The 18415-nt window shown below is 42.7% G+C and overlaps 2 protein-coding genes across 3 annotated transcripts in view; both read left to right on the top strand.

Moving 5' to 3' along the window:
* The first annotated feature begins 1518 nt into the window (after nucleotides 1-1518).
* RPS7 (ribosomal protein S7) lies at nucleotides 1519-8523 on the top strand. The gene is made up of 7 exons (XM_066314854.1): nucleotides 1519-1590; nucleotides 2129-2210; nucleotides 2520-2591; nucleotides 4194-4337; nucleotides 5930-5994; nucleotides 7645-7795; nucleotides 8408-8523. Exons 2-7 carry the CDS (start codon nucleotides 2136-2138, stop codon nucleotides 8483-8485), a joined length of 585 nt encoding a protein of 194 aa, XP_066170951.1. The 5' UTR covers nucleotides 1519-1590; nucleotides 2129-2135; the 3' UTR covers nucleotides 8486-8523.
* A 7694-nt stretch (nucleotides 8524-16217) lies between these two features.
* Nucleotides 16218-18415, top strand: part of COLEC11 (collectin subfamily member 11) — a 39221-nt gene continuing 37023 nt past the window's right edge. The window contains exon 1 of one of the 2 annotated variants that reach the window (XM_066314852.1): nucleotides 16218-16737. The gene's annotated coding sequence lies outside the window, so the exon portion shown is untranslated. The remainder of the gene's footprint in view (nucleotides 16738-18415) is intronic. The other variant, XM_066314853.1, reaches the window with a different exon arrangement.

Genomic DNA, 18415 nt, shown 5'->3' with positions numbered 1-18415 from the left:
CCATTTTTCCCATTCATTGAATTAATGCTAGGAAAGAAGAGTGACTTGGAAGAAAAATGGGCATGAACAAAGTGCTTTTCTGGCTATCAAAAATTTAGTGAAAAGTCCACAAATGTTAGAAAACATGATGAGCTGCCTTTTGTGGAGGCTAAGGTTGTTTAGTTTGGGATGTTAGTGTCTTTATTGATTTTTTTGTTTACAAGAGATTATTACTCCACTATTGCATTTTGTAAAGTAAGAGACTACACACAGCATTACATGGTAATAGCAAATGTGTTTGTACAAGCTTAAACTGGTTCCTCTTAGGGTAATCCAGGGAATCTGAGCACAGAACCAGTGCTCTGAACGCCATTCCTGCCTCCAAGTCGCACACCTGTCTTCAAGTGGGACTTTCCTTTGAGCAAGAAACCTAAATCAGCTAACAGGGAAGTGTCAAGATGGGGATCTTTTGTCGGGGCAAGGTTTTAGTTCCACTTCAGTTAGGTATACAGACAGGCACTTTTACTTGAATCAACATGCAAGTCATTTCTTTCAAAATTAAAAGCACAGCTTGTTCTGTTTATCAGTGTGCAAGTGTTATTAGAGCCTTCTTTGTTAGATAGTAATACAGTATATTAAAAAGAGTGCTTCTACTGATGAGAGAGTATGTGGAGCCCAGAACTCTCACCCTGAATTAGTACCTGAACACAGCTGAAGACTCATGCATTATTTCTAGCCTAGTAAGTCAGGTAACTGTGATCACTGTGACACTGTCTTAGTGGAAGCAACTGAGAGATCACGTTTACAGAGGCCAACAAAAACCAAAGGCAGGCTGCCCTGTGCTGGCAGGCGACTGCCTACACTCCCGGCTTGCCAGCACGCTCCCTGGCACGGTTTTGGCCGTGGCTCTCCAGCACAACACCTCGCTACAGGCCAGGGGTGACCTTGCCAGCACTGCTCCATCACGTCTTTTATGTCTCGAAAAGGACTGAACATCTGCGTGAATTCGCACCACTAAGTTAACGTGAAACGGAGAGGGCAGGGAAAAACACCATCCATTCTCCCACTGTTCGAGTGGTGGCTGCTGCCGTCCTGCAGAGCCCTGGAGGGAGAGAGCGAGAGTGCGGAGGGAGCTCCTCGGCGGGCTGCGCAAACCGAGCGCACCGCGGTGCCAAGGCCGAGATTCCGGTGGCTCTTCACAGAAGTGGCATTTCGACACCAGAGAGCTCCTCCTGTGAGAGGTGCGGCGGGGGCGGCCCACGGCCAATGCTCGGCGTAACAGCGAGGGCCAGAGCAGAGCAGACTCTCCCTCACTCTCCCTCGCTGCCTGCCGCAGGAAGCGCAAAAGGTTGAGGCGGGACGGGAGCGCAACCCCCACCGCCCGCCGCGCTCCGCAGCACTGCGCATGTACCAGCCCGCGACCCTCGCGCCAGGACCCTAAATGTCCGCTCGGGCTTCACTGGTGCGGATCCGCGGTATGTTCGCAGCGCCCGCCCTGCCCTTCTTCCTGCTCTGGCTTCACTGGGGGTGGGCGGGGCCAGCGCCTTCCCGGGCCGCGATCTGTGCTGCTCTCGCGAGAGCTCTCCCTTTTCCAGGCCGGCGCGGAGCGAGGTGGGTGCCCGGGCTCGGGCCGCCGTTCTCCCGCCGGGGCCGCCGCGATACGGGACTGGGCGCGGAGCGGGGCCCCCCGCGGCACCGTGGCGTGGGGATGCGCCCGATTACCGCCCGCCCGGGGCCCGATGGCCGCCGGGGCGCCCGGGGCGGGGGATGGCCAGCCGGCAGGGTTTCCTTCCTCCCTCGGCCGGCGGCGACCCGCAGGAGGAGTGGGCCAGGGCCGGGAATAGGGCCCAGGAGTGCTGCTCGCCCGTGGCGGCTCGTCGGGATCTGTGAGCGGTGGTGCCGCTTCCCCGAGCTCCCGGGGCCTTGCAGCAGGCCCCGGGGTGGGCAGGCCCCGCGCTCCCTGGGACGCTTTTCCTGTGGCCTGGTAGGCACCCCCTGGTGTGACATGCTGGGGCTGGCCCGGCCCGTGCGGCGTTCGCTGGCTTAGTTTTGGAGCGTTCGGCTGCGTAGCCGGGTTGTAGAGTCGTGGCTGTGTTTGGAACAGGTGGCACATGCATGATAACAGCCGAAGTGTTCTTTTGCGTTGCAGAAAGGCCATGTTCAGCTCTAGCGCCAAGATTGTGAAGCCTAATGGCGAGAAGCCAGATGAGTTCGAGTCTGGTATATCCCAGGTATGTGGCTTTTCCTTATGCTCTTCAGTAACTTCAAGTTATAGAGGCAGTTATCCAGACCTTAAACTTTAAAATTGATCCTGTCAACGTGTATTGTTTCCTAGTTTTACTTGAGAACTGAGCCAGTTAGCTTTTGTTTTCATCAGTTAAACTTGCTGGATGTTGGTGTCTCATACAGGAAGTCTGTGATACTGACTGTGGTTAAAAGTCTATATCTGCTCTTTGGCCACTGTGGACACACTTTGGTCTTAAGCGTTCTCGTGAGCTGAAGCATATGTAATGGATAATTCGTCAACTTCACTCTTGTAGGCTCTGCTGGAGTTGGAAATGAACTCCGACTTAAAAGCTCAGCTGCGGGAGTTGAACATCACAGCAGCTAAGGTAGGCTGGACCTTCTCCACTAAGAACTGGCTGGTGACTTGTTCTGTGTATGTTTAATTTTTGTGGATGTATTGTGCTAGGTGAATGGTGTCTTAAGCCCTTATGGTCTGTGATGGTTTTGTTATGTGCTGTTGTGGTTTATCTCCCGGTATTTGCTGCCAGCACATAGGATTCTGTAATAGTGATTTTCTCAGGAACTAGTCTGAAAAGTCTCTGTAAAAGCCCAAATAACAGTTTTAGTGTGCTAAATACAAGTGTTTTAAAATTATTCTACTTTATGTCTCTGCAGACTGGGTTTGAGGCGTGAAAATGACTTTTTGCATGTAGATACTAGCTGGAAATGTAGTTGCTACAGAAACTTAGTCAGAAATACAAAGTGCAATAATCTTTGTAAAAAACAATGGATTTTTTAATGAGTCTCTTTATGTACAATTAATAGGTGGTTAGGTGGATTAAGGCAATAGACTGACTTGATCATGTAGCTTAGCCTGCTTGTATACATTTCAGTTTTAGATGATGCAGGTAGCTGAAACATCAAGAAAGAAAGAGAAGGCAATTAGTAGAAGGAAAAAATGAGTGTTTAAAATTTTTCAGCTTGGTAGACTGCATGGCAGCAGTGGAGCTGGTCACTGCAACTTTATTGGGCTGTTCTTGCCCAGCCCACCGGTACAGACACAGGGCCCTGACTCCATAGAATTGAGTTAAGGAATCATGGAATGCAAAAAGCAGCTCGATGTATGAGCTGAGGGGCCTTCAGAAGAAACCACATCTCTGGAAGTATAGCAATGCCAGCTGTCCTTAGTGAAGGGCTTTTAGAACACCTGTGTTGTTTACTTAGCTTACTTGATTTTATTTGTGAGGCATCTCCCATGGGCATCGTAGTTGGATCATATGAGAAGGTAGCTGCTGAAAAACAATTCGTCCTTCCATTCTGTTTGAGAATGAGGATGTCTCTGCAGCAGGTTTCATGGGAGAAGTGCCTTGTAAGCCTATGCCAACTTTGGATTTGATCAAATACTGGAGAGAGAAACCAGTTGAGAAGTTACCTCTCCTACTGTATTGTAATTCCTTTGGTATTTTAAAAGGTGACAAATGTTTTGATTGAGTTGTGATGCAGGCTAGGCAAGTGGTGGAAAGAAGGTGATTTCCATGAAGCAGTAGACTAAAAGGAAGAGATTTGTTCCTCTAAACTTTGTCTGGAGCTTGCATTGGAGTCAAGTAATTTTTGAAACTTTGTATCAGCACAACTGCAGATGTGATGGTAAACATTCAGTATGGTTACAGTTCTAGCATGTGAGTCTCATCCTGCAGAAGGAAAGGGCTTTTGCTATTCAGAAGATGTGATTCTGAAAGAAGTAGTGGGATTTATTGCCTGATCAGTCCTTCACAGTGAAACAAGTGCTCTGATAGAAGTTTTTCTGTTTAGTGCTTTGTCTGTAGAGCATTAAGGCAGATCCTGCTGCTTTCTGATGCACTCCCCACCCCCACAGAGTGAGAAGCAGGACTATCAATACCTATGCTCAGAGGATTCAGGGTCAAACCAAGTATCACTTCTCAACCCCTAGCTAATGCTTATGTATTACTTAATTGCTTCTGTTTCAGGAAATTGAAGTAGGTGGTGGCAGAAAAGCCATCATTATCTTTGTACCAGTTCCTCAGCTGAAGTCTTTCCAGAAGATTCAGGTGCGGCTAGTTCGGGAGCTGGAGAAGAAATTTAGTGGAAAACATGTGGTGTTCATTGCTCAGGTAAAAAAAAACCTCAGAGTCACAAAAATGTTGATTTGAAGGGATATCTGGAGGTGGTCTAGTCCAGGCTCATGCATGTTACAGTGTTGCATTACCCATTCAGGTTAACAGTGATAGTAATTCATTGTACCAGCAGGAATTGTAATATGTGTCCGGTGGATGTTAGCTAAAATGTTTTCAGATGGCAGTAGTGGAAAATGGGTGAGATGCAAAATTCTTTCATGGAGGGTATGACTTTCTTCTTCTGGTCTCTCTTGCTCCTTCAGACGTTTGACACACAAAGCTTAAAATAAAAAGGAGCAAATATTAATAGAAACTTTACTACACTTGGACAATTTAAGCACTTAAAATTTAAGTTACTAGGAAATGAGAAAAAAACTTCATGCAAGTTCTAAATATATGGCAGGAGTTGAGGTGAAAAGGTGTTGGGGGAATCTCTGGGTAGTGCATAAAGGTTGGACAAACTGTGGAGTGGACATTTGGTTAAACTGAAGCTAGCTGAAAATTTTTAATGCAATTTTAAGAGCCAGAGCACCTTACCCTGAATCTTTATATGGCCAAGAAGATTTATTTTAATGAAGTGCCTCTGGCTCACTTGACCTAAAGGCTCCTCATCTAGAGAGTGGTTGGGCACTGGAACAGGGCCCCCCCACCCCCACCCGGGAAGGGGTCACAGCACCAGCCTAACGGAGAGCAAGAAGTGTTTGGGCAATTCTTTCTGGCACATGGTGTGACTTGTGGGGATGTTCTGTGCAGGGCCAGGAGCTGGACTCGATGGTCCTTGTAGATCTCTTCCAACTCAGCATATTTCATGAATTTGTAAGATTCTGTAATCCCTTGAGAATTCCTTATCAGTTCAGTAATCAGTATTTTAGAAGGGAATGTGCTTTTGAGTATGACACGACCCAATTTGGATTATGGTAACCCCATCATGAATAGTCATGGAGAAGCTGTGATGTAATGGTAGAAAATACTGGAGGTGGCTAAAACTGCATCTAGAATGTTTTAAAACATCTAGTCTTGCAGTAGGGAAGTAAAAATAAATTTTACTGACCTAACACTTAGGTCCTATTTTTGGAACAGGTTATAGTTAAGCCAGGGTTTGATCTGGATTGTGCAATCGATCTTATTATTAAAACTAGCATTTCAATGTCAGATGTCACCTATGTGTGGAACTGAGCTCACTACTCTGGTTTGTGCCAGAGGCTCAGTCTAACAGAAGTTTTAAAATTCCCTGGGATTTCTGTTCACAGAAAGAAGTGTGTTCACAGTGCTAATGGGACACAGTAAACAATTCCGGTTGTATTCCTGGGGAGAGCAGATGAAGTACAAATCTTTTATCTCAATGCACTGAACACAGGAGTAGTAATTGAGAAATATAGCAGTACAATACTTCACCTTCTGCAGGCAACTCTAGTTCTCTAGTTTCTGATGCTGATGTCATTTTAAGCATATTAGGTCTACCATTTTGGCTTTTCATGCATTGGTTTTTAGTGTGGAGTGAGAAGGTGTATGTGCTGGAGGTGTTTTGAGTTCATAGTAACCCCCAGATACTGAGAAAAGGCCGCCTTGTTTTTCTTTTGTCTTACCAGAGAAGGATTCTGCCCAAGCCGACAAGAAAGAGCCGCACAAAAAACAAGCAAAAGCGTCCAAGAAGGTTAGTAAGTTACACTGATTCAATATGACAGCCTTCTTTTGTATCTGATAGTTTAATGGTTAGTTGAGTTTTTAGGAAGTCATTCAAGTGATTGGGTGGTCTTGTCCTTTCTCCTGCTGCTTGAAATAGTATCTGTCATTTGACTGCCAAAGTGTTCACTAGAAAGCTCACCTTTGGGCGCTGTGTTGCATTTCTTAGCACTCGATTTGTATTTCCAGCTACAGCTGTAGCAAACTTTTAGCTAGCAGTTCTGGCTTAGAGGAACCCCAAGCTGCTGTCTCTGTTGCCACAGTGTGCTGACAAGAACTATGTTTTTTTTAAGTTGTAGGAAGAGCCTCTTCCACATGACATGTTAGACTGTGCAGAAGTCAAGGCTGGCACACTGGAAGGGGATGCAATGAGGGAGAGAGTGGCTGAGGAGGGGTGTAGGTATGAGTACTAGTCCCTCTGAATATGAATTTGATAGCAATAGTATAGTCATCTGTGTTAAATGGCCTCCCTGCTCTCATCTAGTCACTTGATTGCTAGACATGCAACACTGCTGTGTCTCTGTGGATGTCAGTGCCTCATCTACATGTTGCTATATCATTATGTAAGTCCGTGTCTTAGAAGTCTGTCCTCTATGTGGCTTGTCTTGTAGCTTCTCCCTGCCCTCTCAGTATTATATGTGTGTCATGTGTTACTGTATTTTGCAGTCTTCAGGCATGGATTTTAAAAGTGCAGTTTCACAGTACTCATCTAGCTGCAGTCCTGCCTCTGAAAGACTCTGTATTCTATTAAAACTAGCACTGCACAGTGGTTAGGGCAGTTGGCATTTGTGTCTGAGTAGCACACTGCCACTTCCTGCACGAGTCAAGGCAGGTGTGCAGGACTGCCCCTGTCACAGCCTGAGATGAGATCAGGCTGTGTTGGTGTCTGTGTCCCTCAGCTGTGCCAGTCTCAGCTGGTGTGAAGTGCTGCTTTACACACAGGTGTTAGTTACTAGTGATACTGCCCTGAACCTGCAGCTCGGGCTGCTGCGGATTGGAAGACTTGCTAGTCCTGTAGACTCTGGTAAAATAATCTGGGCCGCCTTTTTTCATGTTCGCTCACTTCTGGACAGTTCAGGAACACACATGTAGATTTCAAACAGTCTTCTAAGCATAGACTCAATTGACCAGCTTGTCTTTTTCTGTATTACATTGGTCTTCTAAGCTGCTTGGGTTTAGGCACATTAAGAAACCAGTGTTTCCAAAATTGGGACTCCCATGAATGTACTCTGTGCAGCTGAGGATACTTACATACTTAAACTCTTGTAGTCAGTGTCTCTGGCAGAGTTGCAGATGAACCAATTTGGTTTTGATTTAAGTATTTATTAAATGTGTAGAAGTAGAAAAATGTTTCAGGGCTGTTGCTGCAAAATAACATGTGATCTAAAAGGTCAGAAACCTGGCTGCTTTCTCTTTTGCAGTCATTAAATTTCTGCACTCTGTAGAATTTATCTTTTCCTTTTGCATGCCCTGTGGTAGTGTTGTATTGTCACACTGTGGCATTCAAGAGAAAAAACAACAGTGAATTTTCAGCCAAAGCATTTTGTGGAAGCTTTAAACCTTGTCAAACTGGAGAATTTTCAAGAGTATGTGTTTTAACGATGTAAATGTGGCATTTCAGCCGTACACTTACTGCAGTGCACGATGCTATTCTCGAGGACCTGGTCTTCCCAAGTGAAATCGTGGGCAAGAGAATCCGTGTCAAACTGGACGGCAGCAGGCTTATAAAAGTCCATCTGGACAAAGCACAACAGAACAATGTTGAACACAAGGTAAATAAAAAAACTTGCTTTCTCATGCAGGTGAGGGTAATATTCTGACATCCCTAAGAGATTGTAGCAAAAGATCTGCCTTTTGGCTTGTGAAGATGTCTCTATTTTTATTTGGAATAAAGTGCTGAAGTAGAGGCAAGACGGTTTTGAACTAAAGCTCTATCTCAACTTGCCAGAGCTCCTGGATTATAGAGTAGTTATATTGATTCCCTCATGGGACCAGACAGTGTTTTATTGGGTTTTTTGTATGTATATGGGGTTTTCTTTTTCTCATTTTTCAAGTGAAGCGCTTAGTTTTGACCTTTAGCAGATGTGCTCAGTAAAGCCTGCACTTCACTTGGTTTTGTTCTGCAGGGTGGGGTGAGGATGTGGGAGGCTAGTGTTTGGGCCTGCTCAGCTCTCAGGATCTCACATTGTTGCAAATCAGAGAGGTCCCAAATCCTCTAGAGCAAATGTATCTTTTGTGTAAATCCTCAGCTACCATAATCTAGAAGAAAATAATTGGCCTCAGAGTGAAGATGCACTGGCAAATAGTATAGTACCTTAAGTGTGTTAACTTAAGAGTTACTTGTCTACGCAGCATTTATAAGCAAGATTTATTTGTTTTCACAGGTGGAAACATTTTCTGGTGTGTACAAGAAGCTCACAGGGAAAGATGTGGTGTTTGAATTTCCAGAATTCCAGCTGTAAAATGCAAAAAATGGCTGAATAAACAACTGTTCATATAACAGAGTAATTTCATTTAAATTTTGAATTCCATAAACACAGATGGGGATTAACAGGTTCATGGGACTTCACCACTGTCTGGAGAGTGACACCTATGAATCAAAGTATTAAGTGCCCAGCATTTTAATGGTAGCCCTCTTAGGTTTTTCTTGTCACTGTTGCAACACAACTGGATAAAAGTGTCCAGAGTCTGGAAAAAGAATTTGTGAAAAACTTAAGTATTTCAGATTTCACCTTCTGGGGAAAATATGGAGGATTACTGTAGAGTAGTGGAACTCCTGAGTTTTGCACACAAGATACCTACATGTTCCCCACACTGGAAGAACTAACGGGTGGTGTGTGACTCATAAAGTATGTAGAAATGACATCTGGATAAGGGGTTTGAACTCTTAGGAAATAGGTTGGAGGAGGTATAGGCTGACTTTGAGATAACTTAACTTGCTCTGAATGGCAATATTTCTTACCAGTTCTTGCCTAAAAGTAGGCTCTATAACTAGCTTCTCATCTTTATCAGACTGAAATAGGAAGGGATTTTTACTTCTGAGTGTTTGATTACATTGCTGCACAAAACAACAGGTTTTTTAGGTATTGATCTTGCTTTCAATAAATGTTTAGGTTTTTTCTTAGATGATGTTTTAACATGGTTCTGTACATTCTTGGTGATACAGGGAGAGGTGGAGAAGGACTAGATGTTTCAGCATCTAAAGGCTGATAATGCCTCAGAAACACTACATTTTTGACTTCAGTATCTGTGTTAAAAAACACTTTACGCAAGCTCAGAAGGGATTGTGGAGTTGGTCATGTAAAGTTCTCAGCAAATGATGCCAATTTAGTACTTGATTGTACTAAACATAGTATTAGAAATAAGGGTTTAATACAGTAAAAGACAACTGATTTTGGAGTTGGTCTATTAAGTGGAGAGCTGAGTTGGGAACAAGTTGTGTGACAGGAGCTCTTCATAACTTGCATTTTCCTGCCTGAGAGTAGATGGAGGACAAGTACCACTCCCAGGATCTTCGTACCATTGCTTCCTTTTTCCATTTACAGTAGTTTTGGTTGCTTCCCATTTGACATCTCCTTCAGCTATGGAGAGCTAAAAGGTTAAAACAAGTTCTGTATTGTTTTTGTATTGAAAAAATAAAGACTTTGGAAGTTATGAGATGACATAGGGTGGGACGGATAGCCCTGTGCTGTTACTGTTGGTGCCGAGAATGCAAACAGAAGGAAAATGAGTAGTTAATTTCCAGTTACTTGCTGACAAGGCTTGAATATTTTGCACAAAAAGCAGGCTCTATTTTTTAAGAGGTTTGTTTACCTTAAGGCCTTTGCATATCTTCTTTTCAAACCTCTGTCTCTGGAGTATAAGTTAATTCCTTATTTTTTCCTTGACTATTGTTTATCTTGATTGATTCAGCAGAACTGAATGCATCAGCTTCCCTTAAAATTGGATGAGAGCAGTTGTAGGTATATAATAACCCCAAATCCTGTCTGTTTGTGTGAAGAATAATTGTAGAAGATCTTTCAGTAGAGGAGCCGTAACTTTTGAATTCAAGTTTTCATTGCAAAAACGGGTATTATTCAGATTGGAAATGCCACCTTGTCTAGTCCCCAAAAATACAGTCTTGAGTCAGACACATTACTAAGCTTTCCTCTAAAACAGTCACAGATGGCAGCCTGTGCAAATAGACGTTAGCTGGTGTGGGTTGAAGAAGCAGCTTGGGGAGTATTTGGAGATTTGCCAGATGTTGACTACCTTTAGTTAGCGGCAGGTGAGTCTGCTGGGGCTGTGTAACCTCTGCAAGGAGAGGTGATCTTCAGCAAGGCTTTGCTAGACAGCATTTCCTGTTTTATAGGGAAATACAAGTCAGGTTTCATCTCTTCATAGTAATAAAAATGTCAGTTGAATTTCTTTTGAAGCACTGGGAGGGGGTAAGTGGGGGAGGAGAAATCCAGTAAACCAAACATAAAGATTGCAAATGTTCCCAGGCATTGCCAGCTGTCTATAGATTTTTCTTGGCTCTTGTTGCAAGCCCTCTTGAACTATATGATATGCAAAGGCTCACAACGGCCCCATAAGCAAATTCTTTGAGGGAAAGAACACGGCTGCAAAAGCTCTATGGTTTTTACATCAACTAAGCTACAAGGAAAGGTGAACTTTTGTGGCATAAAAATACAAGGCGGTGTGTTTGCAAAAGACTTTAGTCTTAGTTTACCTTTATTTACAAACTCCCTCGTGTGTTTGTGTCATTGATACAGTCAGACAACTCCCTCTGTCCCTTGCCAAGCATACTAAATGCATGTCTACAATCTGGAAAGTCAGTTTGATGCCATCTGGTCAAGTGCTAATGAGGCTGCTGGAATAGTGGTGTCAAATGTTACCTTAACCTAAGCAAACTGCATGTGAGATGATGCTAGACTTTTCCTATACCTTTCATATGCTGGCACAGTTAAACTGAACATGTGTTAGATCATGAGTTTTTATCAGCTGCTCTGGGCGAAGAAGCAGTGGGGCATTCTGTACCAAGACTGCAGCAGTATTATGTGGGTAGTATCAGTGTGGAGGGTCAGCCGCAGTTCTTTCCTGTAGGAGCTCCAAATGAGAAGCAAGGGCGTTACATATGTTAAGTAGTCATAAGACTTTCACCTGATCTTAAAGCTTCAATTGTTTATTTCATATTAATCCTTTAATGTCTTCAAGTATTTTTGCTTGTAAGGAAGACTGATCCCTGGTGATTTTTATTTGAAAAGGTGTGTAGATGTGTCACAATTCTAGTGTAACCACAGAATTTGCTTAAAATCTTTGATGGTTTAAGTGCTTGGCCTACCTTCTGTTAACAGGGTAACTTGATACATGATAACATCATGTCTGAGTAGCAGCTCCTGGCTGTAAGGGGGAGTAACTGGTGAGTTTCGGTGTAGTGATCTCATGCCAAGCAGCATTCGAAGGAAATCCTATCACTCCTGCATTGTAGACTGAAATAATCTATTTCCTATTCCTCTGTTTTTCCTGAATTTTCCAAGTGGGAGGCCTGAGTTTGATCCTCAATTACATCTGAAGGTCAGAGCAATGCTGAAAAGCTAGAGCTTTTCCAGTTTGTGGGATATGTTGTCTAGGCCACTAGACATTTATCAGAATGACAGAAAAAAAGGTGTTGATTACAGGAAGTTATGAAGCCTCATAAAATGAAGGCTGGTGGTCAGGCTGAGGGAGTGTGAGTTTCCCTGTCTCCAGCAGGGGCTGACTGCAGCATTGATCAGTGTGAATAATTCACTGCTGCTTAACAAAGTGCCTTTGCCCTGCCCCTTGCTGCCTCCCTTGAGGGTGCTCCTGTGAAAAAAACATGCTGACATGAACGTGTATGTACTAGTGCTCTGTTCCCACCAGAGATACAAGTAAGGGACCTTATTTATGTATTGCCATCAAGAGGAGAAAGTTTTTTGGATTTGTTAAGTCTATGAGTTCATGTATCCCCTCTTCTGCCTTCCAGTTACTCTTTCTTGTTTTCAGGAAAACCATTCTTAAGCTTAATGTCGTGCAGTTGTTACTTGGTGTTGCAAAATGATAAATAGCTAATATTATTGCATATTGAGTTAACATATTTTAATTACTGCATATTGAGTTAACATCACTGATGAAGTAGAAGGCCAGGTCTTACACAGTTGCCAATAAAGTTGATGCTGTATTGATGTGGCCACACTGATCTTTCCCACCACACATATCATGTACCACACAGAAGAGGCGTTAAGGAGAACTGCTTTGTGTGCCCGCAGAGGTGCTCGGGTGGTGCTAAGAAGTTGTTCAGATGGCAGGTGGGTATCTTCACAGGGACAGATATGTGTTTTACCAGCAATGTCTTAGTAGTTTATAAAGTTGTTTCCTATTTTCTTGGCTAAACAGATACTGTTATGTGAAGCAAAGGGAACAGGACACATCATTGTGCTGCCTCAAGAGCAGAGGAGGGCACTTGGTGTACTTGTGTGCATGTCTGTGCTTGGAGGAGTCCTGTATCTGCTGCATCTGCTTGCCACTTTTAGGAGTCTTTTGGTGGTGCCCTGAGAGGCCTAATAAGGGCTGGTTAGCGAAGCAGCTTTTACTTTCAGTAGCTAGAACAGCATTTGTGATGGCCTGCAATGAACTGAGCAATGGCAATAGCTCAGATACTGATTTCTTAAAGAGTTTGGGTATTGGAAATTTTCATCCTTTGGAAAAATCTGATTGGGAAATGCTGATACCATTGGATGCTTTGCTAAACCAGAGGGAGAATCAGGGTCTTGTCATCTTCTCTTAAGATTTTTAGATAACCACTGTGGTTTTAAATAGGTATTGTGTTTAATCCTCTTACAGATACAAAGGTAATGCCAACTGATTATGCAAAGTACAGAAAAATTTTCCTGGATGCTCATAAAATGTATTAGCATATCTTTTCTGTTTTCTAAAAACTTTTTATTGTCCTTGTACAACCTGTTGGATTTTATCAGCATGGTGTTGGTTTGGTTTGAATCCAAGAATTCTACTTGTATTTGTGTGGTGTTTAACTGGAATTTAAAGGCTAGGGAAAAGTTGTGTAGTGAGTTGAGCTGAGGTAGCTGGCCTAACTGGTGTCTTGCTGTATAGAAACATAGAATGGTTTGTGTTTCAAGGGACCTTAAGGATGATCTACTCTAGCCCCCTGTGCTGTGGGCAGGGACACCTTCGTCTAGATAAGGTTATTTAAAGCCCCATCCAGCCTGTCCTTAGTCATCTCAAGGAATGGGGCATCCACAACTTCTCTGGGAAATCTGTTCTGGTGTCTCACCAGTCTCACAGTAAAGAATTCGTGGTATCTAATATAAACCTGCCCTTTTTCAGCTGGAAGCCTTTCTGCCTTGCCCTATCACTACATGTCCTTGTAAAAGGTCCCTCTCTAGTTTTCTTTTAGCCCTGCCCTCCTTTACGTAATGGAAGGTGCTTGAAGGTCTCTCAGGAGCCTTCTACAGGCTGAAGAAGCCTGACCTTTTCAGCCTGTATTCATTAGAAAGGTTCTCCAGTCCAGCTCTAATTCATTAGCACTTCTCTGGACTCATTCCAACAGGTCCATATTTTTCTTATGTTGGGGGTCTCGGAGCTGGATGCAGCACCGCAGGTAGGCTCTCATGAGAGAGGAGCAGAGGGACAGAATTACTTCCCTCAGCCTGCTGGCCATGCTTCTTTTGATGCAGGCCAGGATGTGGTTGGATTTCTGGGCTGCAAGGGCACATGGCTGGCTTGTGTTGAGCTTCTCATAAACCAACAAGTTCTCCTTCTCAGGGCTGTTCTTGATCTGTTCTCTGCCCAATCTGTGTTTATGCTTCGATTGCCCCAACCCTGGTGCAAGATCTTGCACTTGGTGTTGAACTTAATGAGGTTTGCACTGGCCCATCTCTTGAGCATGTCAAACAGGTCTTGTTTCCTTGCAGAGAGGATGCACATTTTCCTTAGTCTTTCTTTTATTACTAATGTACCTAAAGAAGCATTTCTTGTTGCCATTGATGTCCCTGGCCAGATTTAATTCTCTCAGGGCATGTTAGTTTTCCTAACACGATCCCTTGTTGCTCGGACAATCTCTATTTCTCCCGGGCTACCCATTCTTCTACCCTCTTCAGGCTTCCTTTCTGTGTTTCAGTTTGTCCAGGAGCTCCTTGTTCCTCTCTGTAGTGGTGTACTACAGAGTGTGGCCTCTGAAGGCTGTCTGTCCATCCAGCAAGGGTGGCTGAAAGACTTGGAAATCAGCTCTTGAAGTGCTACAGTGTCCTGGACAGGCATGTTAACACAATAAATAACTTAATAACCAGCAACTGTTGTGATGTAAGCTGCTCCAACATGGTCCATGCATCAGTATCCCAGTTTGCACATAGTAGCCTAATTTAGATGATGCACCAATATGGCTACAGAGTTTCCAATTGGTTTTTGGGGTGAGAAAAGGTTACTTATCCCCTTCTGTATAGGGACTATGTCTTTCTTTCTCTCATGTGAAAGAAAACCATGTGCTTGCTTATTCTCCATTTTCCTAGAGAAAGTACTTTCTTTGCATTTATAGTGTTTGCCCTTTCATTTTGAACTGTGGTCATTTATGTTTGTTTTCACTTCTGCTTCCCTGGTGCTGAGTCCTACCTTTTCTGACAACTTTCTCTGAATGGCTCTGTTTCTCCATTGAATTCTGTTTCTGGCCTCAAAGTTATTTGCCAGTGTTTACAGGGAGAGTAGATATGTATGTAAATGGAGTTGTCTTTGCCATGGTAATAGGATCCTCAAAGGCTTGGATTACAGTCACTTTGCTGCATTCTTTACATAAAATGTTTGTCTTGGCAAGTTTCTGCCAACAAAGTGCTGCAAGGGCCCACTCCTGCTAATTGCCTTGTTTCCACTGAATTGACGGGGCCTGTATGCATAAAAAATGAACTTTAAAATTAGAGCTGTGTGGTCCTCAACAGTTATGTTCACATTCTACCATTTTGCACTTTCTTTACCAAGGTAATCTGCCAAGGAAGTGAGCATTGACTCCTAACTTTTCATAACCATTTGGTGTGTGTTAAAATGCAGGAGTCCATAGCAGCGGAGGAGGGTAGCTAGGTTCCAGTCCAACATGGAAATCGGTATGTAGGTAGTCTACAGGGAGTCCTGAGTATGAGGCATCACTGCCTCTTTTTGTACCTGTTTTTGTTTGCCAATAAAGCTGGTCAGTGTGTGCTGTGCTGTGGGCTAACAAAACAGGAGCTGTTGTGGGCAGGAAGGCTGCACTCCCCAGGTTTAGTGAAAGATTTGCTGAGAGAGAGGATATGTACTGTCAAGAGCAAAGCAGTAAGAGAGTACATCAGTACTGTGTCATCAGCTTGTACTGCAAGCCTCACCACAGGACAAAATTCTCAATGGAATGGACCTACACTCAAAGGAGATCTGAAAAGTGACAAAGTGAACACACAGATTATTCTATTGCAATTTTTTCTAGCCCCTCAGTCTAAAACCTTTTCTGTATTCTGATACGTTCTTGATCTTGGGACTGTGGAAGACGGAACCTCCCACTACTGCCCTTAGCTCTTGTCCTGTTTTTCCAGTAAGAGGTCACATATTGAAGTTCACCCAGGTTCCCAGCCCACGGGGTGCTTGCTTATAGCATGATCCCTCAAACATTACCTGGAAGAGCTGAGAGGAAACAGTGGCACGAGATGGATTGAGACAGATAATTCACAAGATTTTTTTTTTTTTTTTTTTTTTTGTAGCTATCAGAGCTGCAGTCTTACAAATACAGCAGCTTTTCATCAGAGTGTATTAACTGATAAAGTCACAAGTCTCTATTTGCCCTGGAAGTTGAGAGTGAAGTAATTTATATCTGTTGAAGTATAAACTGCTGTAAATGAGGGGGTTGTTCTCAAAATTCCACTTCCCAGAATCAGCTGGCTCCAGCTTTTTCCTGCTTAAATGTATGTGGAGTACTGTGGTTTATCCAGACCTCAAACCTAGTCTAGCTGTTTAAGGTAAAAATCAGAGTTATACAACTATTTAGGAGCTATAGTGAAATAGCACTGAAGTTGTATCAAAAGGTATTTAACAAAACCCCACAAAGTTTCATGAAGATGCCTGCCATGTAGATAATTCAGCATTTATGTTGCTGTGGGGTGTTTAGGCATGGCTCTGAAATAGTTGCATGTTTAACTCAAGTCAAGAATGCTGCAGCCAATTGCAAGAATAGAGAGAATTTCAGCAAGGGAAGAGTGTGTTAATTATCCACACAAGATGATCACATGCAGTGCTGCATTTCGTGTGTTTTCATATCTGCTGAAGCAAAGCAAGAAAAGTGTTGTGCTGGGGCAGTGTGCATGCATGGCTTAGAGCTGAATAGATGTAAATGGTTAAAACGGGGTTCTCTGCTAGAGAGGAGGAGGGGAAAGTAAGTGTGCATTCCCAAAAAAGTACATTCCCAAAATAAAAAGCTTACATCATGGACCTCTTCAGTTTTCCCACACTTCTTCCCTAATTATTGTCCTTCAGGACAGCTGATCTATTTCAAACAGGAAGCTGTTTACAGATAACACTTGCAACTGTTTTGTCTGATTTGTTGAACTGTCGAAAAGCAAAAGACCACCTCTTTTCAAATTAAAAACTGTCAGACTTCTGTAAACAGCAGCAATGAGGTTCATCTGTGCAGTGTCCCTGCAGGCACAGAGCATTGTGCAGTTCCCATTCTCTCAGCAGCCATAAGGTAAGAGACTTTTATGCTTTCACTCTGTAAAAATATGGATGAAAAGGTCTGGATGTTTGTTAGGGGTCTGCTTTGTAGATGGTAAAATGTGATTGACAATCCCCAAGTAGAAGGGGAAGGTAAAGGGAAAAAGAGCTTGCTTGAGTCTATTGGATAACATTGGACCTTTCTTTTGAGAAGCACCCATGTGAGTTAGATCACTGAATACCAGTTTAGTTTTGGGGGGGTGTATTTAAAATGTGCAAATGCCATTGGAAGAACTTGCTTTGCTTTTAGCAGGGAAGAACAAAACAAAAAGTATGTGAATTTTAACTTTTCCTACAACTGAAACTTATTTTACTTCATTCTTGAATTGTAATTCCTGGTAACAGACGCAGGCAGTTGTCTGTTTCCCACTTTAAAAAGTGGTCTTTTAATACAACTGCAAAGCAGACGATGAAGACTGGCATTGCAGAAGTGAAACATGACACAAGGTCCAGTAAGGGCTGGAATTACACCACTGGATAATTAGGAGCAATCTCAGTGAAAACCAAATCATATAGGGACCCATGCAGAAATACGTAGTCGGATATAAGGACGTATAATGATACAAAATCCTGGTCCAAGTGAGCAGGACGGAATGTGAGACTTCAATATGAAGCCATAGTTCAATAAGCAGTAGGGTACATATCTGCTTTTCAGTCATGAGCTATGAAAGCAAGGATGCATAATGGACTTGCAAGTCTCCATTCTGACCTCTGTGTGTATGTGTGTGCTCAGTATAGGCAGTGAAATTTTGGAGGGAGATTGTTTTCTAGCAAAATCAAATCACTGTGGAGAACTGAGATAACTAGGGTTACTTGTCATACAGTGAAACAGAGCAACTGGGCTGGAAATGCTGAGTTTGTTTATTGGTGCAAAATCAATACACTTCAATTCTTGAGTATTGCAAGATTTTTAAAATGTGGCAAATGTAAAAAAAATGTCACCCTATGTTTCCCTCTCTGTTGCTGAGATCTTTGTATTTCATATGCGTGTGATGGTTTACATGATCATGAACATTTAAGGCATTATAGTGATCAGAAAATATAAAACAAACACTGATTTAAAGGTCATAAAATGATACTATACTAAAAATTTTAGTATGTTACTGATGCAGCATAAAGTGTGCCAGTGTCATGGATAAGAAGTAAGACTTTAAAGCCAAGTATTCATTTTAAAAATGTTTGGATTGTCTTTCATGAAATTCTTAAGATGTATCTGTTAAAATGAAATTACTGTTTTAGTTAATACATGAAAGATAATGTGTAACTTAAATTCATAGTCAAAATAGTGTTTTAAACATGGCATAGTCCTACAGTCAACAGAGAATTGCACTGTGGAAGCAGCAGAAATCTACTGTGTAATTTCTAATTGTGTGTTATGTTCAAGACTATTTTTTCTGATTATTTTGAGTGATTTTACACAGTTTCTAAAGCTCTTTTTAGTCATCTCTAGGGCTGTCCAAAAATTCTTGAACCAGAATCCTTTTGAAGTAGGAAGACTTTTGGCAGAGTAGCTTTCTAAAGAAAAGTGTCAGTTTTCTGGGATAGTTCAGTTCTTTTGTCAAATTATTTTGGCTGAAAACCAGGAGAGTTTAGCCAAAAATATTCTCATAGTGTCTCTTGGGAAGTGTAGTTTGTGCTTTGCACTGCATTTC

Source organism: Sylvia atricapilla, chromosome 3 (assembly GCF_009819655.1).
Source record: "Sylvia atricapilla isolate bSylAtr1 chromosome 3, bSylAtr1.pri, whole genome shotgun sequence".
Classification (NCBI taxonomy): Eukaryota; Metazoa; Chordata; class Aves; order Passeriformes; family Sylviidae; genus Sylvia; species Sylvia atricapilla.
This window is presented reverse-complemented; position numbering and strand designations above follow the sequence as displayed.

Coding starts and splice junctions, on each gene's coding strand:
- RPS7 (XM_066314854.1), top strand. CDS start 2,136: ATGTTCAGCTCTAGCGCCAAGATTGTGAAGCCTAATGGCGAGAAGCCA. Junction 2,592..4,193: donor TGAACATCACAGCAGCTAAG/GTAGGCTGGACC, acceptor CTTCTGTTTCAG/GAAATTGAAGTAGGTGGTGG. Junction 4,338..5,929: donor ATGTGGTGTTCATTGCTCAG/GTAAAAAAAAAC, acceptor TTGTCTTACCAG/AGAAGGATTCTGCCCAAGCC.